Source organism: Stomoxys calcitrans, chromosome 4, assembly GCF_963082655.1.
Source record: "Stomoxys calcitrans chromosome 4, idStoCalc2.1, whole genome shotgun sequence".
NCBI lineage: Eukaryota > Metazoa > Arthropoda > Insecta > Diptera > Muscidae > Stomoxys > Stomoxys calcitrans.
In genome coordinates this window covers 180,249,648-180,272,416 of record NC_081555.1, presented here as the reverse complement: position 1 = coordinate 180,272,416, position 22,769 = coordinate 180,249,648, and the positions used below count along the sequence as shown (strand labels likewise).

Here is a 22,769-nt window from a genome sequence, read left to right as displayed (position 1 = left end):
ATATAGCCGAGTCCGAAATGCGTGCTGCAGTGCGCCACTTTTTTTGGAGAGAAGTTTTACATGACATAGTACCTCATAAAATGTTGCCAGTATTAGAAGGGAAAACCACCGCTGAAAATTTTTTCTGATGGTCTCGCCGGGCTTCGAACCCAGGCGATCAGCGTCATAGGCGGATATGCTAATCTCTGCGCTACGGTGGCCTCACAATGTCCTTATCTCTGAGATCGTTGTCCAATTAAGTAATCTACTTAAGGTGATACAAGTGTTTTAAGTTCCTTAAAAACAAAATTTCAGTCGCTAGTCTAGCCATTTTTCAAATAAAATTTGAATTAAATAGATCCCATTCCAATACATTGGAAATATTCTTTGCAAAAAAGGCCTCTAAATCCATCTAAATGTTGAGTAGAGTTTTTATTGAACTATATTTTATGTACTGTTTGATGTAGTTAGATGTTTTAAAATATTTCCTTTTTCTATTTCTCAAAAGGAAGGCTGAAATAGACAATTGTTATGACAGGGTAAGTGTCGTTGGGTACCATTTAGACCTTTTAACCTTTGGTAGCAAAACATAAATGTTATTTCTAATTTTGGGCTAAAATCGATCGAACTAATTGGTTGATGTAGGTCTTTAAAATAGAAAAGTTGATTTCAATAATGTTTCCCATGCATATTAATAGATATATTATGGATTGTTACATCTATTGAACAACTGACACCCTTTAAAGGTTATGCATTAAATTATCTAACATATCAAATCATAGGGGGGAATATACACATCCATATATACGTTGCGTTTTTAACTAAGTTCAGGATTCACTGAATATCATCTGGTCGGTCTGTGTAGCAGCAGTAGCCAAGAGGACATAATACTGTGAAATGACCTAAGAAGAGGATAATGTTTGTCGGCATGTATGAGCATGTGGAGGTATGAAATGCAAATGTTGCTACGACAATCATCTGGATCATATGCAACGAATCGTGAACTAGGCTAAGGTTGCAGCTAAATTTTGCTTAGTAAAATAGTCTGTAGTAGTTTTTGCTGTTGCTGTTATTGTTGATATCTGTTGAGTTTTTACTTTGAGTGACTTTTCCAATCATCCAAAACACATTCAGAGAAGTAAAGATAAGAACACAAAAACTTGATTAAGGGGTCAACTCAAAGATTGATGAGAGATAGTAAGTAGAATATACAGTATAGAGCGCGCAATTAATAGAAGCAATAAGTACACTGTTTCGACACATACCTACTCGTAGATAAACAGTTTTTTATAAAAAATATAAGGCTTTAAAATATTATTTAAGTATGATGTAGCATTTTTATAAGCCTATCAAACATTGTATTTAAATGCATCTTCAAACTAGAGAGCGTTAAAATATCGCAACAATTTGTGTTTCATTTTGCATTAAGTCTTATTTGGGGCCAAACAGGCAAAAAATTGGTGAAAGTTTTATGGAGTCGCCGTTTCATTAAAACAAAAAAAAAAGTAAACGTGGTCGTAGAGACACTGATGTTACAGAATTTAGTAGGCAGTCAAATAAGGCGATCCCCATTGAATATAATCATAATCTAACATTTTCAATAGATTAACATCACTCTTTCGTTCTGAGAAGACTCTCAAACATTGTTTGATAAATGCTGTGCACCACGAATATCTTAAAATCGGAGCTCAGGAAACAAAATGTTTTTTTTGTTGTTTTGGTTATGTCGAGCACAGTGTTTAGCCCCTTTAACAGCCAATAAGTATGAAAACAGCAGATATTGGACTTTTTGGCTTTTTAACAGTAAGCCTCTCTTAAAGTTTTCATTTCAGACTTGCATTTTAGTCATATTTATTGGCTGTTTAGTAGAAGGCGGAGGGGGGATGAGAGAGAGAGAGAGTGGGGGAGCTTTATCTACGAATGTGGTATGTTATAATGCATGTTTGTTTTCTTTATATGTATGTATGTATGTTAATAATGTTTTGGTAGGTACAAGTACGAATAGTTGTTATACATGTTATATGCACGCATGCATTTATATATGTATGTATGTACTATGTATGCAATGCACGTACAAATAACGAATAAACACATCGAAATGCTTTTTGAAAGCCGATAATTATAATAATAAATAGTTTTTAAAAAAATAGTCTAATTTTAGGCGGTAATGGGCGGCTATGATTATGTATACAGCATGTGTTTTCGCATACTAGTATATAGTATGTAGTATGTGTGTATATATATTTATATATAAATATAAATGTAATAGTTAGAGTAGTCATTAGCATTTTAGTTGGAATGTCTCATATGCCATTTCCATATAGGTATATATGTATGTATATGCGAATATGTAAGGGTATATTGTATCTATGTATATGGTGGTGGGGTATGGAGGGAGTTGAAGTTAGCATTGGTTGGCAAGTGTAATGTAATGTGGGGGTGCTTGAGTGCGTATGAGAAAGTGCATAGGATTTTAAGAGGCGAGCTTCTCATTGATTGAGGTATGAATAATAGTAGAAGCAGAGGGGTTGATAGATAGATAGATCGCAGATTGGCTATAGATCTTTGTGATGGACGGAAAAAAGTGGGAGTTAGGGTCGATTGGATTACATCAGGATAGGTTGGTTATCTCTTTGCAGCTGTTACCATCACCATCATCATCCTCATCGTTATCGTCATCATTTAGTATGCACTTTGCAACACAGTGTGCAACCGCGCGCGCTGGTCACACTCCTGCTCTTACAAGTCAAAATAAAACTCAACAAGCAAAACCTAAAATTGATTAACTTTCAGCTCGTTGCCCTGCAGCTGGACCAAACGGAAGGCCTCCCTTATTGTCGGTGTCATCAACAAACGCAAATTGCTTTCGGCTTCGGCTGGCAGTGAACGCAGCAATTCCATTGAGGCCACCACCAGCTGGGCCAGGGCAGCTCGCTTGTAATTGGAATCCTTGAGAATGCTGGTAGCACGTTGTTGCTCAATTTCCGGTGATATTGACTCGGCTTCAGCCTTTTGCGGTCGATTCGTATCGAAGGGGTTGTTGCGACTTTTCGGCTGAAACTCGCTAATTAGTGTGGTCATGGTTATGCTCTCCTCCTCGGCGATTTGGCTATATTTGTTGGGCGAATAGTCTGTGGTCTCCGAAAAGCTGGAAGCATTACCATTTTCGAAATTGCCATTTATTGTAATACACATGGACTTGATGTGGGGCTTGTTAGAAGCCGCCGCCGCCGCCGCCGCACCCCCAGCTGCAGAGTTCGGATATTTTGGTTCCGTTTCACAATTTCGCAGACGTCCATTTTCAATGTCATGAAGCGTTGAGTTACTCAAATACAGCTCGCACACCAAATTCCAAGCATCTTGCAAACAGAAGAGATAGCGCACAAAGTTTTCCTTCTTCTTGACCTTGGTGGTATTGAGCCTTGAGCAGGATTCCAGTATAAAGTTAAGGTCCTCGGGACCTAGATTGTAAATCACTATGTCGTTAAGATATGAGTCGACCAGAGCAATGTAATAGATCATCCACGATGACGTCATTTGCTTGTAAAGATTTGCTGCATACTCGATGTTGGCCACTTTTTGCATGAGGAATTTCAAGCCTGGCCTCGAGTCAAACTCTAGCGAACTGGTTAGGAACTGCAGGCAACAACGCAGTAGGATCTCCTTTGAGCGAAAGTCCAAGTCGTAGTCGTACGTTTGTTGACTGGCCGTGGTGTAGTTGTCGAAAATGCACGTCGACACGGCCTGAGGAACACATTTCAAGCGGGACAGCAGGAGTTTAGCCACCAACTGCAATAGCATTTGATTTGCCAACAGACCCACTACCAATGTCTTAAAGGGAATTCTTATGACAAAGTTATCCAAATTGGAGTTGAAGCCATTATTTTGCGGATACAAAAGGAAGGAATAGCTGCGATCGTCGCTCAAGTGCTTATCCAAATGGGTGTTGGGCTTTGAGCCGGGCTCTCGTTGATTATCCGAAAGGAACACCTGTTGGGCCAGCGAATAGATGCGCGTCAACTCCTCCACAGTGCTGTCTCGTCGTGCTGCTACCTTAACATTGGCACAGTCGCCATAAAAGCTGTTGGACTTTTCATGAAATGCAAACGACAACTGGCGCAATGGGGCTATGGTCACCGTGCAAGCCCTGTGTATAGCCGAGCAGGCAATCATCCACTGATATTCATTGAAGAGGGTGCCCGTTGATAGAATCACGTGTTTGAGGCAAGAAACTCCCACCCTGGCCACAGTTTCCTGGACTTGGGCGGCACATTCGATCAGCACCAGAAGCAATTGTTTAAGAGCCAAAGTGGCGGAATTGGAAACCTTTGTCAGTGACTCTTTAGGATCTTGAGTGTTATCCTCGCCACTCGAGGAATTATTGTCTGCTGCTTGACCATTGGTTCCCTCCTCCACGGGTTCGGTAACAAATTTCAACTTTGAATAGGAATTGTCGCTGGGCTGGACTATTTGTGTTACCCTGGTCCTGGTATTGCAGGCTTGTCGCTGCACTTCGGGCACAGACATCTTAATGAAATCCACCACCAAATCGGTGGTCATGCAGCAACAGTGCTTGAAGTTCTTCTCTACCATCTGCCAGGAAGTCCCCGTCTTGTTGATGTAACGCAGCCAATCCTGAATCATGGGTATGAGTAAGTGATTGATGCAATAGAAGCCAAACTCAATGCCAGGATTGCTGAGGAGATTCTTAAAGTGTTTGAAAATGGTCTGTAGTATGGGTGCTTGATGTGAATAGGGACAGACTATAAGGGAGTTGGTCAGGCCGTCCAATAGAAGAAACCATACTTTTAGAACACCCGATGGTTTGTCCATCTCATCGATTTTCACAATGTTCTCCTTGTCTATGTGCAGTGACCTGTAGGAGATCATGTGCTGTTCGTTCTTGGTCTGAAGATAGTCATTGCCGAAGTAGGTAAAGTTCTCCATGGAGTTGGGTATGTTGGCGTCGATTATATGCGTGTAGGAGATGCCCTTGATCTTGTAGGTGGAGTGGAAATTCGGACACTTTGGCATGTTGTACATAAAACCCAAAATGGAAGAGCATCGTTCAAGGAAACGCAGCGTTTCGTGCAGGAATTCTGTGGGCCTAAAGTTATTGTCCTCCTCAGCATTGGTGGAGGCAGATGAGTTGCCATTCGCCACACCAGTGGTGCTCGTAGAACTGCCGCTGCCAGGCACCTCTAAAAATGACAGCAGACATAAGATGCAGTCCAAGCCGGCGTTAGCAAAGACCAGCGTATTATCCGAGTCCAGAAACACTCTGAATATATCGATTATATTGCTAGTGCTTAGCATGCGGCTGCGGGCATTTCGCAAAGTACCAAAGAGGGGCCGCCAGCCTGATCTGATCTCGGTGCGATGGGCCTCCACAATTTCATACAAACATGCCACGATTTGATCCTGTACATCGGAGTCGCAGTTATCCATACTGAGCAGGTTCTCAAAAGGCTTTAGAAGAGCTTCATTAAAGTGAAAGTAGGGCAGCTCCGACTGTTCGACCAATAGAGCCGTGACTATATCGTGTATATACTCGATGGCTCGCTTCGAGATTACCCGATCACGATGACACGCCGTATCCATGAGATGAGGACCCGTTATGGCCCAAACCTTCAAAATGTGTAGCAAGGGGCGAGGACTGCGAAATACCTTCAAGGTGACATCTCCAATTCGGTGCAACAGCAAGGACATGGGCAGCGAGTCGTGTTTGCGCCAACCCTTACTGGGCCACCAAACTCGACTGCCTTTGCGTGTAGTGGTGTTCTTATACAACTGCTCCCTGGAAGCTCTACACAAGTTTTTCAGAAACTGACACAATGAGGGTAGGCTCAAGCGTTCGGCAGCATCGCTAAACAAATTCTCGGCTTGGTGTGACAGCCCGCAAAGTACTTTGGTGGTGTCATTGGGACTGAGGAGCACCGTTTCATTGGTCCCCGAGTACACCTTAAGAATCGAGGTTATATTAGTGTTGGGGCTTTGCAGCGGTGCCTGCAGGAAGCTGTAGACATCGACACTAGAAAAAGAAATTTGCTTGTTAGAGAGGAACTCTTGCACGCTGAGTTCGGTTGCACTTACCACGTTTCATCGTCATCGATTGGAATCGAGGCTAGATTGATTTTGTCGTTATGTCCACCACCACCATTGCATTGCAGTTTCTCTCCCGTCTCTATATCGCGATTAGCATTTGGTGATGACGAAGGAACCGAAGCACTTCGCATGCTGAACATTTCATGTTCCAGTTGGCTGACATGGCGACACACAGCAAATATCGATTGCCAGCAGTCGGGACTGTAGGAACCCAAATTAAGACCACCACCCAACACCACGTCCATGGACATCGCTTGGCTGGCGGAGATGCGAGGGCCCGTCGTCTGACAAACATTAGAGGCCAACAAATTCAGAATCTTTCCCGCCAAATGTTGTAGATTAAGATTGTTACTAAGAGTAGCGGCCTGCACAAAAACTCGCAAAATGAGGACGGTTACAGTTCAACCTCGCATTTTTATAACCACTTACCGAATGCAGTCCATCGAGACACATGGCGTAAAGGGCTTCGCCATTGGACTTGGTGCTCTTGGTTTTTACACGCAGTGTTCTCTTGGAGAGGGCCACAAACTTACTTGAGCTGGATGTGGGTAAATCGCCAAGGCCCGAACTCAACACCATGACCATGGAATCCCAGCAACAGGTAAGCAAACGCCTGCTTAACTTCTTGGCTGCCTCACGCCGAGCATTGTATAGCTCGTCATCGGTGTACTTGACATTGGCACTCTGCAAGCGCTGCCACTCACACATCATTTGGGTGGCTGCCAAGCCACCAGCGTCGCACAGCATGTCAATCAAGGCACAGCGTGAATCTTGATCGTTTTTATCCAGAGACTCCAAGATATTCGTTACCAGCACACTCTGATACAACTCGCAGAGCCACGCTGAAGAGAGATAAACCAAAACTCCCGTATTCTGGACGGACGTTACAAACTGCTGTTCCGACATGGGAATCATAATTTCCTTTTGCATGTCGGCATAATAGCCGGCCTTCTTCAATTGCCAACTCAGCAGCAGGGCCGAATAGATGGCCAGATAGATTCCATCTGCGTTGATTATTGTAAAGTTATAGTCGAAGTCGGATATATTCAAGCTGTTCTCCTGACAAACGGCCGAGGCAAATTCCTGCATGGCTTCGTCGACTTCAATGCACGATCGCAGGCGTGCCAGTTTTGGCACAAGATCTTCACATAGGGATTTTGCAAAATCTCGGGCATGCTGGCGATCTGCATCCACATCAGAGCGAATGGGGAACACAGGAACTTCGAGATTTGTATATGGCCAAAGATTTAGCTCACCACGTGAAGCCTCATCACTGGATGTAGAATGTTCCTCATCTTCGGGTCCCTCGGTATCACCTGAACCATTGGAGACCACATCATTTTCGGCCTGCTGATCTCCATCGCTTTCCGATCCCGACGATGCTTCGTAAACACTCTGACGAAACTCCACCACTGCATCCCGATAGGAAGGCGGTAGACGAGCCATGGACTGATACGTCAGAGGTCCCGTATAGTCTGCATCCTTCAATTGGCCATATCGACTATTCACTACAGTAACGATCTGATCGCTGATAATGGTCTCATTTATCTCTCCGGTACAAAGGACCTGCAGACTTTGAAGCAATGCCACCATGCACTCTACACTAGCCTGTAGGCTGGCCTCGACAACAAAACCACTGCCATTTCCGCTGCCAACGCCATAAGCACACTCCTCCATGGCATCAATCATCCTAAACAATTATCAAACAGGGAATAGAAATCATTCAACACAAAACACCTGCGCGATATTGACTTACAGTCTGAAGAGGGCCATCTCATCGCTGCATCCCGTAGCAGTTGCCTTGTCCGCGTAAAGAATAACCGCCAAATCGATTAAACGCTCTGGACTCTTAAAAATTTCCCTCACACATTTCAAGGGTTCCGTGCGATTTTGGGGTGTCGGCAAGAGTAGCATGCGATGGAACAATGCCTCTAGCATAGGCCTTAGGGAGCCATGTGATCCCGCAATTCTCAACAATTGAATGCCAGTGAGATACACGCAGCGGGCTTGAGCACCATCCAGTCCAGGTCCTGTGAAGAAGCCTCTGGCCTCATTCTCTATAATATGCAAAGCGTCTCTGCAAGTATTCGAATCGAATCAGAAATATCGATAAACAAGGCGCTAGGTGATGGCTAAAGCACTTACTTGTAGGTAAACTTCTTGTCTAGATTAACTCTGCCGGGAGAACCCAATGCTGCGGCCAATGTGGGACAAAACTTTTGCCAGAGGAATGATGTGAAGTGAGGATTTGCATAAACATTGCGTGGCAAAGATGATGTCAATGTCAATATGCATTCTGTTAGATAGAGCGTGCAGTTATTTTCCACCTTCTTGTTGGGTGAGCTGGTGACACTCGGCTCTACCAGGCGACTACAGAGCCATTGCATTACAGGTATTACCTCATTGTAAACAGCGGTGGCTTGAGTTTGCGTCATTAGGCCAGCGGGAGCGGTCTTCTTCACATCCTCTGCTTCCTCAATCAGAAACGTGCAAAATGTCCTCAAACACTGTGACGCAGCAGCCAAGGAGGCTGCCTTTATGGCTCTCGAACCCAACTCCCAACATTCTCCGCATCGTGAAAGAATTTCAATTAGCAATCTACCATTTAGGGTGCATGCGGGAGAGCAAGCCATTGCCAGAAATAGGCGAAGCACATTCACCACAGTGTCCTCATTATTGTTTGTGGGCAAGATGCCCGATGTAGCTCTCAACAATTGTGAGGGTAACCACACCGAATCATCCTCGGGTTCCAGTCCAATATAAAAACGTTCATCTTTGATGATTCTCTGTTAAAAAAAGGTAAATTGGTTAATGGCAATTGCTTCTCCAACATTTAGAAGAAATTAATCTACCATATACTCTTACACATATAAATATATTCGATTCGAACTTCTTGGACCTCCATAATCATTAACTTTATTCAGATTTGGCAGTAAATTCGTATACAAAATTTGACTAAATAAAAATTGCAAATTTTGCCCATGAACATTCCACTAAGGAACAGGGGCAACTTCTCACATATCAATGAGTGCAGTCCTATTCAAGTTTAAGCTCAGGCGTGCCGCAGTGCGACACCTCTTTGGAGAGAGGTTTTACATGGCATAGTACCTCTCAAATGTTGCCAGCATTAGGAGGGGAAACCAACGCCAGGATTCGAACCCAGGCGTTCAGCGTCATAGGCGGACATGCTAACCTCTGCGCTACGGTGGCCTCCTAAATAGATCCATAAATAAGCGGACTTGCAGCTTTGACTACTTAAGTCCCTAGAAGCCTTAATTAATGTACTTACTTACTGGCCACCGTAGGATGGAAGTTTACTAGAATCGCCATTCCGTTTGTAACACTTCGATGTAGTTGTCCAAAGTTCTAACTCGAGTATTTGATACTTTTATAGAAGAAGGTAAAAACTTGACAAAGGCCTTTTTTCGGAAATTGTTATAACTCTGTTATTTCAACATTGAGGCAGAGTGTATCTGAGATTTGTCTTCCAGAATAAACAAAAAAAAACGACCTTTACGGAAAAATTGAGTTACCCGAGTTAAAAAAAATTGATATGGCCAGCTTCAATTATATCTGCCATCAGATATGTTTGGATCAAATAATATCTTATAAGATAAATATAAAAAACAATTGTAAAAATTGGATCTCAAATTTGTCCTAACTTTTCAATTTTTTGCTGGGGTAGGCCCTTTTTATATTAAAGTCATTTTTTCGAGTGCACTATCTGTCAACAAGTTTTGGTTGTGTGTGAGTGTTATAGTTAGGAACTATAACACACACAAACAACGAAAAATGGAGCGAACTAGCAATATACACAAAATCAGGGTTGCACTAATCACTGATTTTGACAGTTAGTTATTTTTATGGATTTTTTACATAGAATTATGATTTATTTAACAACACTCCAAATTCACCGCAGTCGTTTCATGTAAGCCCCATATTGATATAGACGACCAATTTGTCCGATTTTAGACATTTTGGGGTTAGGGCGACTTCCTGGGTACTTGGATCCAATTTTTAATATCATATTCTTATTCTACTCTTCAATACCTTTCATTTGAAATCAATATTATTATTATCGGTCCACTTGTGATTTTGGTTTATATGAGGGTCCGCCCCTTTCCGATATTAACAAATTATAAAGCATATTTTTTCTTCCTGGCCATATTCGTAATCTACTCCCGAATACCTTTCATTTGATTTCCATATTGTCATGTTTGTCCAATGAACCTATTTTGAGGGGGTTTTGGAGGAGGAGCGGCCCCCAGTTATTTGGAACCAATTTTGAATATGAAATTCGTATTCTACTCCTGAATATTTTTCATCCCATATTGTCCTGAACTGTACACGTTTATTTTTGGGTGGAACTTTTGGGGTAAGGGGGAGGGTCCTATGTTTCCTTCCAGACCAACCTACACAATCTGTGAAAATTTCAAGACCCTAAGACATTTGGGCGTACATGTACATTGTATATATATCTGTCTATCTGCTAGTTGTAATCACGCAACAGTCTTTTAAAATAAAGGTATATATCGATCTTGTTGCGCCCTTAAGATTTGGATGCCATTTAGAATTGTACTTTGTAAAAAAACCCCTCGTCTAGATTGGATATACTGTCGAACTTCTCTATAACGAACTTTCCCAAAAAGAATTGTTCTCAATAGCGAATAAAAATTGAAAACACAGAATGTTTTAGCCATTTTCACCTACTTTAAACAGTCTACAACGAATACTTTTTTTAGAGCGCAAGTAGAAATTCTTACCCAAACTAATTTCTCTATAATCTCTCACAGAAAACAAAATCAAATCTCATTAAATGTTGATCATCAACTCACTCGCAAACTACCACAAAATAAAAATAGCTATAAAATATGTTACATTTTGAATGACTTATATCCTAGTTTCTCGTTTACACCTCGTATCCTGGTTTTTCACAAACATTAGTGTGTGTCATCACCCTTTGTCACTGGGCCTTAAAAGTCATCTATGCCCCATTTCAAGAAAATCGGATCAAAAATGCGATGTTTACTTTTATTTCATGTGATAATGAGTTGAGAACTAGCCTTACAGCATGACCGCGAAAAATGATGTGAGCGGCATAGAACCCCGTTAAGCCTAGTACTAACTTCATTCACACGAAAATTGTCTATTAATTGGTGGCGAAATATGCCGCATTTAATGGAACGACATAACACAAACAAGAGTCAAAACAAAGCCACACATCACAAGCAACAACTATGAAACAAAGTTGCTTAGACCCAGTTGTTGACCACTCAATTTGTATTGGCGCATCGACATGTCGCTGATTTTCTGCTCAAAGAAATCAGACTACTCCTTCAGAATGTGTTCGAATTTTCTTCGTTACCATTTTTTATAATGCGCTTTGACAGTTGTTCGGGCGAAAAGTCGAAGTCAGTGCTAGGCTTGCAACAGCAAACATTAAAAAAATTATTTTTGTTTTCGTAGATATGGTTTAGTAGACTTACTTTACCATGTTTGAACGGCCAATTATGAAGACATCTGTAAAAATCTCTCCTGTAAAGTTAGGTTTTAGTCGCCTACCTAATTTTCGCGAATTGTTTCCAACTTCGTAGGCGTGAGTTTCGATTGCAACTTGGGACCACACATCACATGTGTCAAATGCATGACCTTCTGGTGGACATGAGAAATCCTCCTGAATTGAGTTCATACTGTTTTGATGGGCAGGATAATTAGCGTACCACTAGCAAAGGGCTCAAATAGGAATATGGTGATTAGGGCTCAATCTTTTGAGGCTCTTGCAATGTCAGGACTTTGACGTCGTACTGAACACAAGACGGACTTACGCATAATTTTTGGGGATGAGGAGGAATTATAGACGGTTGGTCGCCTATTGTTGCACTGCCCTGAAATTGCGGGGCTAGACGCAGGACTATGGCAAAATTTATCGCTTTTTTCCTGTCTTAGTTGTTTCTCGCCATTTTTGACTGTAATAGGGCTTGAAATGGTAGCTAGGTGGAAACTTCTCCATCCCGCCTGGATTCGATTATTGTCATGCATGTTGGCTCCTTATTTTCTTCATTCTAATGTCTGGCATTGAACAGCCGTAGATTTTGTCTGGGATCTCGCTTTTGGAATCTTTTTCGGGGCGGCACAATGAACCTACATCCTTGAGTGAAACTGTTAGCAATTAAGGTTGTTAGACGCGTACCATTATATAACCTAATTTTAGGAACCATAACAGCAGCGAACACAAAAATCAATTTAGAGAATATATATTTTGAAGTCTATGTTTTTATAAGGCGTATTCAAAAATGAATTGACATATAAAGTTCCATCAGCTGTGCTGATGCGGCCACCTTATTAAATACGCCTTGATACTGATTATTAGATGTCGGATATGTATGCAAAACAAATTTTAGAATTTTATTTGGTATTCATATATTGACTTAAAATTTCAAATTTGTTTCTTCTATTTATTTTAATTACAACTATCCATACATACATTTATATTATAATTTGCATACTCTTTTTGCGACTAGCTTTCAATAGGAAACTAAGATGTTTAGATGAATAGGAATTTCATGGCAAATTATTATTTTGCATAATAAATATAACACATCCATTGTCTAGTGATTAGTACTTGAAGGTAGGAGATGCTAAAATAATGTTAACTGATATCAAATAAAATTCTCCATTATCTGGATTTTTTTAAACTTTCCCTAAATCCTGAACATGGTGATTGGTCTTAAATATGTATGTATATCCATTCTTTTGTAAAAAATGTTTCATATTGCCCTTAATATCCGCAGCCAAATGTTGTACACCATATGGCTTGGACTCGTTGCTGTCATTACATCATAATTGAGGAAATCTGCACTTCACCTCAATACTGGTTTTCCTAATTTACAAAATCTTTTGTTTCTAAGTCAGTTAAATAAATTAACTTTTTGGGATCATTTGAGATGATTCATTCAAATGGTGTATATAGTCTTCAATCTGATTTGTATTGTGCTCCAAAATTTTCCTATGCCAATTATTTCACTTCGAGAGCTTTAGATAGATGCAATACCAAATGTATATGTATGTATGTACATATGTATGTTTTTATTAGATTGTTCGTCCTTGTAATGGCATACAGTTGTAGGGCTCATTTAATGTTTAAAATCAAGAACAAAACCAGTGTAGAAAAACCATCAATCAAAAGTTTATATTTTGTTACACAAAAAATATCCTTCTTCCAATGTAAAAGAAATCGCATGGCAGTTCGCAGTTCATATTCCCCACCTTCTGTTGTAGCATAAGCAAAGACATAAAGAAACTTCCTGTTTGATCAATAACAACAAATACAATACTACACCCTAATGTTTTGCATACATTGCTGGTCGGTTGGTCCATGGCAGGCAAACTTTTTAGTAAGGATGTCACGTACTGACAACATCTTGAATCGATATGACTCCTTGTTCCAAACTACACATACATGCATACAAACATACATACATATACGCATGCATATATGTTCAAAGACCAACCACACTACAGATATCCACCCATCCGTGGGGTTATTGGTTATTATATATCCATGTAGGTATGTGCGGATGGACGGACGAACATAGACAGATGTCTTTCATGGTGAATCTATGAGCCTAGTTGATGCTTTTATGATATGATGGCATATCTTGGGGAGATCTCTTACTTACATGCAATCCATTCAAGCCCATGGTTACGAATTTCGGTCGTTTGGTATCCAACGCCATCTGCAAGGCCGTAAAACACACCGAACGCAATTCATGTGATGGATCCCTATGTATACCATGTTGGCGATATAACTTGTCTGGAATCGTGTTTAGAGGGGAAGTCATTAGTCCATTAAACATGGGACATTGAAAAAGAGATGGCCAGCTCGCCATCCACCATCACCTACCGTATGCTATTTGTGCAGTTTGCCTCAGGGCATTGTGTTTCGTTCCTGTCGACTCCTTTATGACCAAAAGGAACAGGTCCTCCATATTGGTCTGTGTGTATTGTATTTCGTCGAATCAAATAAAATTTTATTTTCCACCAATATTCCAAGGATTTTCAATTTCACTTCCAGTACAGCATGTCGAAGACTAAATAAATTGTGATTTTTTTTTCTACATTTCCTCCTCGTCGTTGGTATGTATTTGTATTTGTCCTTTCGTTTCCTTGCTGTGATGAATGTCACATATGTTTGCTTTGCAGTAAGTATGACTCAACTTGTAGGAAAAAAATGTACCCACTTTTTGAAAATTCAAGGTTCAACTTCTTTCTTCTCTAAAGCATTGGGAACATACGCAATATGCAACGATTAAAAGCTCGATTGATATAAATTTCATCAATGTATTCGCTAAAGCAAATGTTTTTTTCCAACTTCAAGAGTTTATTTTTTTTTTGTGAAATAAATTTTTTTTTCTTTCGTCAAATATTGTCTGCTGCTGTCTGCTCCTCTCAAATACTATTTAGGTTGCTACAACTACTAACTGCGACCATACGTACGTACCTTCGATATGACGGCTGGCTTTTGAGTAGATGGACTTTGCGCATGTCCGTTAATCTTCCCATCGGAGAGCTGTAACAAAATAAATCAATATATTTTGACAATTCTCTCACTCACTCTCTTTTCCTCTCTCGCGTAGCGTACGTTGACGTGTTGGTCTTTGTTATTATAATAATTTTCCCCCATACCGAGCCTGTACAGCGGCCAGCCTGCACATGTTTATCCGTGGCGTCGTGCACTCACACGGGAAATGTGTAGCAAGGACATTAGGATAAATAGGCGAAAGGTTAAACATTTATTTTCAATGCATAAAATATGCACAATGAGATAACCAACGGAAGAGGATAGTTAACTTGCAAGGCAAACATATTTTTCAACACACATTTTCTAATTTCTATAAAATGGGTTGCTTACAAGATAGGTACAAGCATTTTAAGTTTATGCAGCAGACTTTTAATTATACCCTCCACCATAGGATGGGGGTGTACTAATTCCGACCTTCTGTTTGTAACACCTCGAAATATTCGTCTGAGACTCCATAAAGTATATATATTCTTGATCGTCGCGACATTTTATGACGATCTAGCCATGTCTGTCCGTCAGTCTACAAATACTTTTTATTAGTGAAGGTCGTTGCGATTGTATATGGCCCAAATCGGTCCATGTTTTGATATAGCTGGCATATGAATCGTTCTTGGGTCTTGACTTCTTGAGCCTCTAGAGGGCGCAATTCTCGTCCGATTTGACTGCCAATAACTTTGCTAAGTATGGCGCAAATCGGTATATAACCTGATATAGCTGCCATATAAACCGATCTTGGATATTGACTTATTGAGTCTCTAGAGGGCGCAATTCTCGTCCGATTTGGCTGAAATTTTGTACAACGGCTTCTCCCATGACCTTCAACACATGTGTCTAATATGGTCTGAATCGATCTAAAGCTTGATACGGCTCCTATATTAACCGATCTCCCGATTTTGCCCCTACAAGGCGCAATTCTTATCCGAATAGACTGAAATATTACACAATGACTTCTACAATGTTCAGCATTCAATTCATTTATGGTCCGAATCGGACCAGTTCTTATTCATTATTCTTTGTTTGCCTAAAAAGAGATACCGCGCAAAGAAATCGGAAAATGCGATCCATGATGGATCGCATTCGATCGGTGGATTCGGCCCGGCCGAACTTAGCACGCTCTTACTTGTTTTATATACATATGTATTTTGAAAAATTTTCATTGATATTCCAAAATTTTACGTTTTATCTAAACGTCTTCAAATTTGTTCTATCTTAACTTTATTGTGACTTTGTGGTTAGACGGTAAGCAAGCACGTGGTTAAACGGTAAGCCAGCAAGGCCGCCTATAACGGCTACTGCTTGATTTAAATCCGCACAAGAATTTAAAAGAAACATTGTGTGGATGGACACCAGCCAGTTAGTTAAAATTTGATTCACCGGTCACCATTTCTTGACAAAGGGGCTAATTAAACAACATGTTGGTATTTTTTCTAACTACGAAAGGCGTTACGTCCTACTGTACATTTCTTATGCCCATGACTGTGTACGAGTATTTATGTAGATTACATTCATCGTTGTTATCTGCAGCCTGTTGGTATCTTATTCGTGCAACGATGGGTGAATGAGTGTCTGAGAGGTGTAGTAGCACTAATGACGACGATGAACCCAGTTGTTAACAAACAGGTGGTTTATCTGCTACTCGATACGTCAAGTCAAGTATAAGGAAACGGATGTTCTTAAATACATGTCCGTTTCATCATGCACACTGGCAAACACACAGCCGAAGGGTGTAGAACACGATTGCATCGTTTAATCGCTGCCCTCTCTCGCTCTTGTTGATTTATCCATTGAGAATGAATAGAAAGCCCCAAATGTACTTGAAATCTTCCGAGTGCACTCTAAATGCTAATTAGACCTGTAATGTTTTTTTTTAAATGGATATTTATGTCCAATGTCTTGCCACAAGTTATAGAATTTAGATTTTGTTTTGAACATCAGAAATCGAAAAATTTTAATATATATGTAAATACCAAAACCACATTCAGAAAATACACAAATATTACTTTATTTATCTAATTTATTTATTTATCATTTTAATATTTTGGATTCTGAATTTGGGTATAGTGTATAGAACATTTCCAATTTTTTGGGGAAAACAATTTTTTTCCCAATTTTCAAATTTTAACTCATTACGCTTGACCCTCGACTTCCCTGTCGAAATTGGATGAAATTTCATATAGTCATAATTTAGAGCGTTTGTTGATGTAGTTATTTTTTTAATTTCTTAAACCATAATTTTTTTAAGAAAATTGGTAAACATTTTTGAAAAAATAAAAATAATAAGCCACTATGCTTTTGATATTTTATAACTATTTAACGAAGTAAGGTGGATTTAATAACACTGACATAAAATAGCGCTTGCTGATTTATCGCCATTAATTTCTATTTTTAATATAGAAACCATCAAATGCAACAAGACACTAAAATGGATTCCAGAAATCTCACTCCTAAGAATTTTGAGAAACATTTTTTTGGATATGTTTGAAAGTAAAAAATTGTCGAATTTCGACAAGCCAATTTCCCTCAAAACATGACCTTATAAGATACATTTTTTTAATTTACGCCAACCTCAATTTCATTAGGATTCCCCTATCTTGGCTCGAGCTGGAATTATTCTAAGACAGCTCAATTCTTGGGTATTTTTCTACTCTTTGTATTTATTGGTTTAATAACATTTTCTTTAAAGACCGAGTCACCCAGATTTACATTTTATAATAATTATTTCAAATCAAATCTTTCCTTTTTCCCTTGGAATTCCACAATATAGTATTTAAAGCAAATGATACGGAGCTCATAGTGAGTTAGGACCGAAATCTATCAGTCAACAGCAAGCAGCATTGATTCCAATAGAAATTTGACCGTAAAGTTGGACACAGTAAAATATATTTTAAAATTTACATTTTGAATTATTGATTTGCTTCAAAAGAAAATCTTTTTACATTGAAAAAGACTACAATGAAAGGAATTTAATACCCACCTTAAGTAAGGAAATGAGTTTAAATAATATTAGTCGGCAGACTTTTATCTATATTAGAACAAGTTTTATATTTCACTTACGGTTGTCGCTAGGTCATCTGACATCAATTATTTATGTATTTCGTCTACAGATTAAAAATTAGTGGGCAAAGAAAGAAAAAAGTTTACAACTGCAACAACGTTTAAATCTCTTCGTATTTCTGATTTCTAGTTCAACCATCTTTTCTTATTTTATCTCCAATAAATTAAGACAACTTTTGGACTTATAAACACATGATGCAAATTATAGCCATATTCGGCGATAGTTGGATGCAATTTTTACGGAACATCTTTTTCTTTTCCTTTTTTTTAAAAATCGGATTTTCGATCGATTTTCATAAAGTTCGGAGGAGAACAAGGTGGGTTAATGATGGTGGTCTCTCACAGCCAAAAACAGCCGACCAGTTTGACGGTATTAAAATGTCAGTTCTGTGTTTACATTCTCAGTAAACTATCCCATTTTTTTGCACGTTCCCTTCGTTAGAGTTTCTCTTTCCCTAATTTAACTTAACAATACCAATTTTGAAATGGCATCTTAATGGCGAGATGGCGGATTGCACCATATAATTTGTGGTTGTTAAACAAATGAGACCACCTTTAATTGTTTAGCCATGGGAGGAGAAATTAGCATGATGCCGCTCATTTCATTTAAGCAGAAAGTAAAATTGGTCAAAATTTATTTTTTTTTAAGTTATTTACGTAAAATTTTATGGTAATAAAAGTCATTTAAAATCAATTGACCGACGCAAACAATAACCTGTTGAAGTCATAAAACTAGTTCAAATTAAAATGAGCGCAAAAGAAAAAATGTCATAAAAATACTGAAGCTGGTTCGCAAAAACTTTCACTATAAAACTAAGATAATCGCAAAGACAAGCACATTTTGAAGGCTTTGAAAGATTGACTTTAACCACATGTCACCGCCGATGGGCCAATTTCTGCAGCCAGTAGCGTCGACAATTTAAAAAAAATTGAAGTATCTTTACCTATACCACAGTAACAGAAAAATTTTTGCTATTTTCGATTTAAAAAAAAATGGGGGGTGGGCCCCAAAATAAAATCCTGGTTACGTCCCTGCATTGAACATTTCCAATTGCTTGGGGAAAACAATTTTTTTTACAAATTTTCGATGGAACTCTAATTTCTTTAAAAATTTCGACAAGAACTAAATTTTGTAAAATTGTTTCTTAAATGTTAAAATTGTATGATTGGTCGGAATGTAAATTAGCCATTGAACATTTCTTGAAGGAACAGTGGAAAACTTCTCACATATCAATAAGTGCTGTCCGATTCAAGTTTAAACTCGATGATAAGTGACCTCCTTTTTATGGTCGAGTCCGAACGGCGTGCTGCACCTCTTTGGGGAGAAGTTTTTACATGGCTTTGCACCTAAAACATGTTGCCAGCATAAGCAGGGGATAACCGCCGTAAAAAAATTTCTGATGTTCTAGCCAGGGTTCGAACCCAGGCGTGCAGCGTCATAGGCGGACATGCTAACCTTGGCGCTACGGTGTACTATGGTTCCAATGACCCATTTTTTTTGGCCAAAATTTAAAATGGAGTTTTGACATATTTTTTGGTTTATTCCAATAGAAAACACTTCTGAAAGGAGAGAAACAACAGTTTTTATTAAAAATGCTAACAAATTATCAGTGAGGGATATATTGAATTTGAATAGTTTTTTACAAATTTTCTGCCTTTTACATGCCGAATTATTTGCTCTATTTTACATTGATAAATAACATACTTTAAAACTAGTTTTATAATAAATTGATACCCGAAATGAAAGGTACTTAAAAGAGCTTTCAGAAACATATACATATAGTTCCTACCTTGATGCCATTTAAGAGAAATGAGCTTTTTTTTAATAAACAATTTTTTTTAGAAAATGCGAATGAATGTGGAATGAAACTAAAAGATTACCAAAAAAACAAATAGATTTTATATGTGGCTTTTAGCCCAGCATGTTTTCTTTTTATTTTTTTATAAAACTAGCTGCCAAGATCTGCCAAAACAAAATTTCTAATACCTTAAAAATGGCAAATTTGTTGTTTTTGTTCCATAAAGGCTGTGTGTCGAAGGGCAGCAAAGTTGTAGGGATAGTAAAAATATGATGTTAAGTGTGGTAAATATTTTTTAAGTAGACCAGGGGCTAGTAAGATTTTTGACAGCACAGCAAATTTTGACGTTTCATTGAGCAAAGTCCCATGTCGGTAAATGCAAATTCATTTGCGTTTTGGTAATCGACTTGCGTGCGGCATAACTTAGCCGCCTACATTGTGTATAGACGTCACAAAATTTAAACGATTTATTTGGCATAAAATAAGTAGAATTATTGTTTATTATCATTGGCAACTGGATTCTAAAAGCTTTTTATTTAACAATAAAGGACAAAAATACAGTTTTGTGTTTTTAGTTTATTGTAATGATAGCGCCGCCTTTTAGTGATTTTTCTATAACGGAGTCAATAGTTTGTTTAACATGGTATTCACCGAGCAAGGCTTTATGTTAAGGCGGATTTAAAAAGGTGGTCTCACGCGAACAGCCGTTAACAGCTGGCCAGGTTTGTTTGCACTCTCTTTGTTGTTATCTTCTTTCTGTTACATTCTCTGCTCATGTACGCACGCGTATACACACACGCACACAAATTTCTTTGTGTGTGTTGGCAAAAGTACAATCAGGTTGATGACAAGATGGCAGATTGCACCATATGATTTATGGTTTTTATACAAATGAGACCACCTTTAATTGTTTCGCCATGGGTGTATACCAAGGCGGATTTAAAAAGGTTTCTGGTCTCACGCAAACAGCTTTTAACAGCCCGCCAGGTTTGACGGTACTAAGATGACAGATTTTTGTTTGCATTCTCTTTTTTGTTATCTTCTTTCTCGCATATTCTCTGCTCATGTACGCACACGTTTACACACTCGCACACAAATTTCTTGGTGTGTGTTGGCAAACTTTGTAGCTTTTTTTGTAGCTTTTATAAAAGAATTTATTGTTGTCCAATTTAAGAATTGATTAATAGTTCATCTTACGTAAAAAATTCAAATAAAAAATTATTTTTATAAAAAAATAAAATTTTGTTTTTTAGAGGAGAACTATTATTTTGAAAACAACTGAACATATGTCACATGTTTTATTGTTTGGCTGTTATAGCCAGTTATCTGTACATATTCATTCTTTGTGTGATTTGTCCCAGACGGCGCGAGATAACTATGAGCACCATACGGCTTGGAACTCTGAGCTCCGATTTGTGTAGTGTTCATCGCCATCACGAAAAGCTCAGCTAAGAGCTTTCGGGCGCATCCACTGGTTGCGGATGGTGTAATGCTTCGTTTACGGAGTAGTTATAATTGCAATGGCGGACAAACAGCGATATCGAGTGGAGAGTCTCAGTGAGAGACAGGGCGGCATCGGCTCTGCTTCAATACTGAATACCTGTGATATTGTATTTGTATCGGTCCTATGGACCGGAACGAGCTTGCTCACCAATAGAGATTGACGAAGATCGTACAAATATGGCTACGACAACAACAACATCACCCCCAAGAGGACTGATCGAGCTTAATGGCCACGAAGATGTTACTTAGAAAGGAGAGTTGGTTTCAAAGTAACATTCTCGTGGTCATTATTAATGAAAAAATTTTGTTTTAATCAAAATTTTTATTTTTTGAAAATAAATTTTTTTAACTCAGACATAAATGTAGTCGAATTGTATTATATTAAAATTAAAAGAACAGTGCAACAGTTCAATCCCATGGCAGCCGGTTGTACGTACCGGATTGACCCGATGGAATCTTCATCGGCAAGGGCTGCCGCCTCAGTGTACGTGTTCGTCTTTTTTCGTCATGGGAGAGGCACATCCCGGAGTGCCTTCTCCGTATGCTTTTGGTCCGTGCCGGGATTGAAAAGAACCCCGGACCCTGGTTCTGTTCCGTTTGCCAGAACCGCCTTCATCATCGGTCAGTGTCGGTGAGGTGTAACAGGTGCTTGGAGTGGGTACATTTCCGTTCTTGCTCTGGCCTAACTTCGCTACGGGAGTATAGTCATACTGGCTATGTCGCTAGGTGCTGTGCGAACATAGCCAGCTGTGGGTCACAAGCGTCGCCGTCGTCGCCTTCGGCGTCCTCGTCGTCGGACTATGTGACCCCCCCGACCTCTCCCGTACGGCAATTTATGCAAAGACAGCACCCCAGCCCTACTATTGCCAGGCCAGTGTCGGGAAATGTATCGTTCCTGCAGTTAAACTGCAATGGACTGCGAGGCAAGATTGATGAGATTGTAGATTTTATGAGTCGGAAGAGCATATCGGTCGCAGCGATCCAGGAGACAAAGCTGACTAACACCTGCAGCTTGCACAGTTGTCACGGCTACAATGTGCTACGTAAGGATCGCTCAAGGAATGGAGGTGGGGGATTGGCCTTCGTTATACACCATTCCGTGCAGTATAGACCTATCTCGCCTGCGCTTGACGCTAGTGACCCATACATGGAATGTATGGGGGTAGCAGTCAGGTCTGGTACTGCCGAGATAGAGATATACAACGTGTATATACCGCCGGTTGGCAGCTGTGCCCCGATTAATGGCCAGGCCTACAGCCCCGACATAAGTGGGTTGCTATCTGGCCATGGTCGTCTGGTTCTGGGGGATTTCAATGCACATCACTCGTCATGGCATTCTCCCCTAGGCAACGACCAGCGTGGCATAGCTTTGGCAGAGCAGATAGATAGCTCCACGTTTTGCACGGTGAATGAGGATGCCCCCACTAGGATTACGAGGAGGTGCAGCAGCTCGCCAGACATCTCAATCGCATCCCCTGATCTCCTGAGTGACGTTTCCTGGCAAGCCGTCATCTCTTTGGGGTCAGACCACCTCCCCATAATCCTCACCATCGACCGACCACCCGACTTCATAACCTCTGAGCGCCGAACGTTCATCAACTACAAGAAGGCCAATTGGACTGGCTTCAGAGAGTATACCAATCGCCGCTTCAATGAACTGCCACCCCCCTCTGATGTGCTTGTGGCCGAGAGGAAATTCCGAGACATCATCAACGCAGCAGCAGCTCGCTTTATACCAGCCGGTCGAA

General features: G+C 39.8%; 1 protein-coding gene and 1 long non-coding RNA gene across 3 annotated transcripts; one reads left to right on the top strand and one right to left on the bottom strand.

Annotated features, from left to right (window-relative positions):
• Positions 1–392: 392 nt before the first annotated feature.
• LOC106093777 (brefeldin A-inhibited guanine nucleotide-exchange protein 3) lies at positions 393–14,541 on the bottom strand. Its single transcript, XM_013260925.2, has 7 exons — positions 13,988–14,541; positions 13,764–13,897; positions 8,230–8,870; positions 7,841–8,161; positions 6,514–7,774; positions 6,073–6,449; positions 393–6,010 (listed from the first exon to the last, which is right to left on the bottom strand). The coding sequence occupies exons 1-7, from the start codon at positions 14,070–14,072 to the stop codon at positions 2,752–2,754; spliced, it is 6,078 nt and encodes a 2,025-aa protein (XP_013116379.2). The 5' UTR covers positions 14,073–14,541; the 3' UTR covers positions 393–2,751.
• On the top strand, positions 12,623–13,022 carry LOC106093778 (uncharacterized). Of its 2 annotated transcripts, none has more exons than XR_009398049.1 (2): positions 12,623–12,712; positions 12,876–13,022. It is a non-coding gene; the product is annotated as an uncharacterized LOC106093778 (long non-coding RNA). The 2 variants fall into 2 exon arrangements; XR_001222406.2 differs by having other exon boundaries at positions 12,623–12,819.
• Positions 14,542–22,769: the final 8,228 nt, after the last annotated feature.

Excerpts from the sequence above, each read along its gene's own strand:
- LOC106093777 (XM_013260925.2), bottom strand. The coding sequence starts at position 14,072 with ATGGAGGACCTGTTCCTTTTGGTCATAAAGGAGTCGACAGGAACGAAA. Across the intron at positions 13,898-13,987 it reads AACTGCACAAATAGCATACG|ACAAGTTATATCGCCAACAT; the intron begins GTAGGTGATGGT and ends ACACGATTCCAG. Across the intron at positions 7,775-7,840 it reads GAGATGGCCCTCTTCAGACT|GATGATTGATGCCATGGAGG; the intron begins GTAAGTCAATAT and ends ATAATTGTTTAG.